The 7,184-nt window shown below is 39.4% G+C and overlaps 1 protein-coding gene across 9 annotated transcripts in view; it reads right to left on the bottom strand.

Moving 5' to 3' along the window:
• The window catches only part of LOC138015376 (pleckstrin homology domain-containing family G member 7-like), a 32,847-nt gene that overhangs the window by 894 nt on the left and 24,769 nt on the right, over positions 1 to 7,184 (bottom strand). For all 9 annotated transcript variants that reach the window (XM_068862384.1, XM_068862381.1, XM_068862379.1 and 6 more), the window contains 8 exons: positions 6,428 to 6,523; positions 5,825 to 5,906; positions 3,454 to 3,569; positions 3,132 to 3,225; positions 2,795 to 2,883; positions 1,978 to 2,079; positions 1,642 to 1,693; positions 296 to 393 (listed from right to left, as the gene is read on the bottom strand). In XM_068862384.1, the coding sequence (XP_068718485.1) occupies positions 296 to 393; positions 1,642 to 1,693; positions 1,978 to 2,079; positions 2,795 to 2,883; positions 3,132 to 3,225; positions 3,454 to 3,569; positions 5,825 to 5,906; positions 6,428 to 6,523 (729 nt within the window). The remainder of the gene's footprint in view (positions 1 to 295; positions 394 to 1,641; positions 1,694 to 1,977; positions 2,080 to 2,794; positions 2,884 to 3,131; positions 3,226 to 3,453; positions 3,570 to 5,824; positions 5,907 to 6,427; positions 6,524 to 7,184) is intronic.

The raw sequence follows: 7,184 nt of genomic DNA, 5'->3' as shown, positions 1-7,184 counted from the left end.
ACGACATGGTACAACCTCGTTTGGAATGAATCCTAGACATCCGAGTGATCGGTTACTTGGACAAATATCGCTGTTGAAACCTTTAATGATGCAGCTGGAGTTATTTTTGCTGCAAGGTTTTTATCATATTTCTGGCTTGTTGTAAGCGTTGTGGCATCATTACGAATAGAGAAACGGGGAGAGCTAATTGGGCCAATTTTATTCTTTTCATTTCTATCAGTTGATTAAAAAAAATTTTGGGACGATTTTAGCAAGGATATGGGATTCTTGAACATTGTCATGAAAATGCTCTCACCTTAAGGTTTTGGGAAGGAGCTTGCAAAGTGTACAAGCCCACTGTTTGCTTGAATCTGCTGTAATGGATTATTATGAACGAGTTCTTCAAGGTGGTTCCTAAAAAAGACATAATGAGCTCGAAATGTACCCGCAGATAATTATGTTTGTTAAAACGAGTTTGTAAATAAGATGGGTTGCTGTTGTCTTTTGCGTCGTTTATTTGCAGTGATTAAATGTGATGTACAGTGTAATATTGACACGATCAGAGGTAATTGTCATCAGTGTTTGATTGTGCGCTGCCAGGGTATAGTCAAGTTTCCACACCTTCCAAACTTTAAGGTGGCTAACGACAGTTATCCGAAGAAAAAATATCAAATATCTCTTTTGAAGTGTTGGTCACTGCAATTGATGTAAAATGTAATTTTACCTAACAAATAATTACAAATCAGGGGAAAACGCTTAATATAGTGACGGACTTCCTGGCGGGGGGACTGGAAACTAGACATTTCAAAGGCCTTTTTCTCAAAACCTAGCCGTACAATCAGGGTTAAAATTTTGCGAATTAGTAAACAACATGTAGACAATACCGTCAACATTTTTTCAAAAAGTTCTATTAGACAGTTTTTCAGTTATTATTAAACTAGACGAAAATCGACGTTTTTGTCATTTGTGAAAAACTTGTCCGGCAGATTTAACTATTTATTTCTCTACATAATCATTTTTTCTCGCTTTCGGAAATCCTGAAATTTTGAGGTGGGGTTGTACTGCTGGTTTTCGAGAAAAAAGTATTTGAAGTGTGTAGTTTCCAGTCCCCCTCCAGAAGCTCGGTCACTATGTTTAGCATTTTCCCCTGATTTGCATTTATTTGTTCGGTAAAATTACATTTTACATCAACTGCAGTGACTAACACTTCAGAAGAGACTTCCTGTTGTTTTAATTTCACAGATTCCAAAACCTTGATCTTTTTCTTCGGAAAACTGTAGTAAGCCACCTTAAAAAGGATGATGCCAATTGAAGCGATAAACTAGTTGGAACGTCAACAGACAGCCCTTCGTAAGAAAGGACAACTCGTGAGAGACTTGGATTATCTTAGGGATTTCAGTACAACCACCGAACGGCAACCACCGAACCATGACTGATTTTTAGCGAGCGCTATAAGGACATCAAACGACTAGAAGAAATATGAGACCGACAACTTCACCCAGGGGCCTGGCCTTCCTCAAGTCACCCAGAAGCTACAAATTCCTCCTTTTAGGAATTACGCCACGACGTGCTAGATGCACCCATCTATGTCAGAAAATTGATGTCTTAATTTAGTTACGCTGCTTTTTTGCGGTTGACAGTTTTTGTCAATTTGTAACTGACCTGCAGGAGTCGCTTCAGCATCAATGATGATGAATCTGTCCAAAGGAATTGGCTGTAAATGCAATCGAAACATGAATAGTTGAGTGTCTTGTTCCAGTTCTCCCGAAAAAATGTGAAACGAAAAGCAAGCAAGACCGCGTACGTCAAAAATTCAATCAAACTTAAGAATAAAAGGAGAAACCAAATACGACCCAAAATGCAGCTAACCAGTTAGTAGTTTTCAAATGCCACCAAACACCGTCCATTCTGGTCAGTGGAAGGATTGAGCCACTACCAAATTGCCCTTTTTCAATGACAAGAACACAATATCTAGTGAAATTTAGTGTGCAGCTGTACCTGTTTATATACCGTATACTGGATTCCTGACATGCACCGTCTAACCACGGGAGGAGTGGATGGAGGGCTTTCTGCAATGGTCATCCCTGTCAAATTTAGCTTCTGTTTTAAAGAAAAGTCAAAGAAGGAAGCAAAAATATCTCTCAGACGAATTTGGCTAAGGCAAAAGCAAGGATTTATTTTGGTTTTACACTCTGGTCCGAGAGGTTTTCCTCATGCTACACCGGTTTTCCCACCTCATAAAAACCTAACGTTTGATTTGATTTGATCTGCTTGAGGTTGGATAGTGTATCTGTTGTGGTTCAAATTTCTCCGACCGCTGGATAAGAGTAACGTAGGCTCTGGAGACGAGATTGTCGAACTCCATCAGGGGTCGACGTAGTGTAATAGATCAGATGCTTTTTTTTTGCATGCCCCATATACCTGATTTGGATACTCATGAAAAATATTGCAGAGGAACCATGTGTTAAAGATTTTGATCAGGATCTCGTGACCCGCAGAAATTCTCAAATTAACTGACTAATACACCTTGTTCCAAAATGGCCGCCATTTCAGAGTATTCTTTTGTTTCCATGCAAATTGACCCTTATGGCCTCGCTTTCAAACGTAAAATTCAAAAGAATGTCTAACCTTGAACGAGGCCATAAGGGCCAATTTGCATGAAAACAAAAGAATACTAGAATGGCGGCCATTTTGGGATAAAGTGTATATCCTGTCCTTGCTATATTCAGTCAATTTATCTTTTGTCGGAGCAGTATATGCATAAGCTCAAGCAGTCATAGAAATAACTATTAGTAATATTTTTTTTCTTCTTTACCTTATTTACTTTTTGTGGCAGCTTTCTGAATCTGGTAAGGAGTAGCATATCGTCGAATAAGAACGCATACACGTCAATCTTTGCATTTTCTGAAAATCAACCATAAACGAATAGCTTCTTGTGCGTTACGTTGGTAAAAGAACCCATCGAAAGAAACAAAAACAGCAAACGCATTATTAAGCAGAAGAGGATGATAACAAAGCGACGAAACATTTTCTTTAAACTACAAACGAGTAGTGAAATTGCCTAATTTGGAAATAGATGGCAATTGGGAAACACAGGCACAGAGGTGGATCAAAATTACAAAATACAAAGTACAATATTTGGGAAGAATTACCATGCAGCGTAAGGGGTCCTTCGTACAGCAGTTGTCTCTTGGAACTAGCCAATAGAGCCTCACATGGCTGTTTTGCCAAGATGCCTTTGAGAAACTGCAGAAAAGACAACAGAGAGTGAGTTACAAAAGCGAAGAATAACTGCAATTGCACTTGAAAACATGCAAATGTACTCTAGCATCTCTCGATACGCGTCTGAAGGTTGTTTCATGGTATTTCTTGTTAAAAGATCTTGTGAGTTTCTTTGCCAAAATAGACGCTTATGTTTAAAGTGACTTAAGTAGTGGCTTGCTGTACAGGACTACAGTTTTGGAAGTTTCTTACCTCAGGTATAAAAGCCTTTGGATCTAGCTCAGTGATTGAAGGCCAAACTAAACTGCTTTGAAGTTCTTGCAATCTTTCATAGTTTGCTAGTGACTTAACTTTGCCCTCCAGTTCCTCTGAAACAACAATAACAATTATGTAAGGTGCACATCTGAAACAAGGCAAGGCTTGATGTGGATTTAGTAAATCAAAGCTCTCATCTTCGAGTCTAGAATTGTCACATGTTAGAGATAAATAATGATTGAATTCGGAAAAATAAAGATGATGCTCGGGAAATAACTCAAATGACACTAAGAGAAAAGGGAAATCCTTGCTGAAGTCCTTTGTTATAGTTTGTGTTATTATCTACATCTATATGTCCCAACACTCGGCAAAGTCCTTTTGACTTATGGCTATTTTTTTCTTAGGTGGCCTCACACACCACAAGCCTTTTTAGAGACATTACGCCCAGCCAGCAACTTCTGCTGGAAAGAACAGTTACAACTCCGGGAACTTAATCCCCTACTCTTCTCGAGTAGTGTGTGGGTTCTTTAACGTCCCACAGAGAACTTCTAAACATGGAAGATATTTGTGAGATGGAGCCTACATTTTATAGTCCGGCTTATCGGAGTAGACTTGATAGTCTAACTAAGCTTTTTGATCGTGATATTTGTCGAAATATTTGCCAAATAAACTGGAAAACCGTTGGAAGGGAAAACCTCCTAAGGAGCCCATGCTTACATTCTTTGTAAACTTTACAAGTTTTGAAGCAACAGTGTTTAATAAAAATTCGGGCTAAAATCATTAAATTTAATGGGCACTTTCAATGCGTTCAGTACTGGTTTGGTGACTGATGGACTAGAAGAATGATGAAGAGTAGACTAATGAGCCAAAAACTGAAAAATAAATTTCCATATAACTCAAGGATGGAGTGAAACAAGTATGGGATGGATACTGCTGCTGAGGAACTTTTCATATGCAATTTTTCAGTCGTGCGTCAATTTCTCAGTGGCTACTTCCAGGTTAGTCATCATGAAGGACTAACATATGAAACTGGCCCATTTCAAGAGCTGCTGTTAGGAGAATCTCAATGGCTGGGCACAAAAGTAAACGTTGAGTTAACACGTTTTGAGTGACCAAGTGTTATGAGCCTGGAACGTAATGCATCTATCAATGTCAAGCCGAGGGGGGTGGGGGACCCCTGGCATATGTGAGGCATTTGACCTCTATTGCCCTCCCCACCCTCGGGAATTTGACCAAGAATTTGGGTCCCAGGATGGGGACGTTTGCTTTTTTTGCGTGGAGGAATGGGACCACGCGTTCGTCTGTGCGCCGGCCATCTTGGAATTGAAGTAGTGCGGCTACTGAGCCCTGAAAGACGGCTGTTTTTTGACAGAGGTAAGCACTTTTTTTTATATTTATACAAAAACACTACTTCTCACTACTCATTTTCAATATAAATTGATGGAACACCTTACTTTGTAGGGATTGTGTGGATTGTTGATGATATCGACTCGCTTTTCGTCAGAGAATCAAGCGTTGGAATTCTATTAAATATTTTCTATCCATTGACTAGGAGAATACCTCTCTTAAAGATTAAGAGCACCTGTAGAACAGGGATATTAGTTCCCCAAGGTGGGGATATTTGATCTGATTTGACCAAATTTTGGGGCCCCACGGTGGGGATTTTGACCAAAAATTCATCTGAAAAGTCAAATGCCCCACATATGCCCGGGGTGCCATCCCCCCTCCCCACTCGGGCTTAACATTGATAGATGCATAACTAAAACCGTAGTTCGTCAGCGTAACGGCTCCCAAAAGCTTGTTCCGATATCCTGCGGTTTTGCAGGGATTTCTGTATCCCTTGTCTGATTAGTTAGATTCTTACGCACTCTGTGGTTGGACATTTACTCACTAAACAAATCACGTAACCCTTTTACTCTCGAAACTCACAATGGCGATTGCAGCTGAAAGGTGAAAAAAAGCGTTCAAAGCCCTAAAAGATTACTAGTTTTAAATTGATTGTCTTCTAACTGAGCAGGAATACTCTCTACGGGAAGTTCGGGACGTGTTAAGTAAGTAAAAGTCGAATCACAAAGCACGCAAGAATCTAGCCAATCAGAAAGGGATACAGGAAAGCCTGCAAACCCGCGGGTTGTCTGAACAAACTTTTGGGAGCCGTTGCGCATACTCACTATACCGGCGGTTACGTCTGTCTGCGACGCAGGCTAGTCGATCAAGAATAACATCGAAAAGGACTTTAAACGAGATATAAATATTAACCTTTTTTTTCAAAACCATGTGGCGTTTTCCAGACTGAGCGATTTGAACGACGAGAATTTCAAGGCACGAAGTGTTTGACAATTAATTGATCAAATGTTGATCGACTCACTTATTGAAAGCTCCACAGCTTTGATTATCGAAGAAAGGGAGCTGTGTTGCTTGTCCCCTTCTGCTGTTCTCTTTCTGATATTCTGCAATGGTAATTAAAATGTAATCGAAACAACTGATTCCAGTAGTAACCATTGTCACATTTGACAAGTATTTGGTTAGTATAGGATATCATATGAACGCTAGACTAAGTGCGTTTCGTGACTTGTGGGCACGAATGATGTTATGAAAGTTCTCAAACTTTCAGAACTTTCAAAACATCACGAGTGACCATAAATCACGAAATACACAAGCAAGTTCAAAGGATTTAATATTTATGACATACACAAGAAAAATACCGCCCCGTTGTGTTTCCATAGCATTTTCCGTATTGCACTCCATAACCTTTTTATGCATTCGGTCATTGACCAATCAGAAACGCGATATTTTGTTGAGTATATAATAAATTGCATATATACCACAGTTTATCATCCCGACGTTCTTTAGCCACTGTTCTCGTGTAATGTCGTAAAAGTAACCGGGAAAGAGATTCCCGTCATCTTTCTTCCCAGTCCGTCAGTTGATATTGTGACCAAATCTTTTACATTGTAATATTGGTCTTCACCTTAAGAAGAAGAGGATATTTTGTAAGATGCTGCAAAGGTGCCACTAACAAGTCAGTGATTTGAAGTCTGTTACATCTGGTATCCGACTCGCACCACTATAAAAAACAAAAATATTGCGTTATTGAAGACAAATTAGCTTAAATATTGTTAGGAAGAGTGATAAAAAAGGCACTGATTTTCCAACCACCCACAAAGTTTCTCGAACAGTCACGGTTTTTTTAGCGGACAAACGTCATTTGCGTGCGGTTTTGAAGTTTCTTCTTCAGTCTCTCAAGATGTATTTAACATAAACATGAAAGACACAACATACGAAATACTCATGTTCCACGCAATAAAAACAAAACAAACGCTGATAAAAACGGCCTTTCGAGTTTATTTTCTGATTAGATTAAGACAATTTTAGCCAATAAAGACTTATTTGTTAGTTTACAGCTCGGTAGATATGACATGCATGAAAGTAAAACAGTGTCGATTTGAGAATTTTTCAGCGCATGCGCTTAACGGTAAAGCTGACTGATGGGAAACATGTTATATACGCGTCTAGCCCCCCTGCCACGCGGAATGTCTGTGCGAGTGTTTTCCACAGAAAAGTGAAACAGCCAATTCCAGATGTTTCCAGCCCTGACAAATTTCGGGCCAGTATCTTGGAAACTCTAGGGAAACATTCATACATGGATACGTCTTCAAAACTCTGTGGGTTTGAGTAAACTCTAAAATTTTGAATGGTGCATTTTGCAGTTTCAGAGTAACTGGGAA

The sequence above is a fragment of the Montipora capricornis genome, chromosome 9, assembly GCF_036669925.1.
Source record: "Montipora capricornis isolate CH-2021 chromosome 9, ASM3666992v2, whole genome shotgun sequence".
Classification (NCBI taxonomy): domain Eukaryota; kingdom Metazoa; phylum Cnidaria; class Anthozoa; order Scleractinia; family Acroporidae; genus Montipora; species Montipora capricornis.
This window is presented reverse-complemented; position numbering and strand designations above follow the sequence as displayed.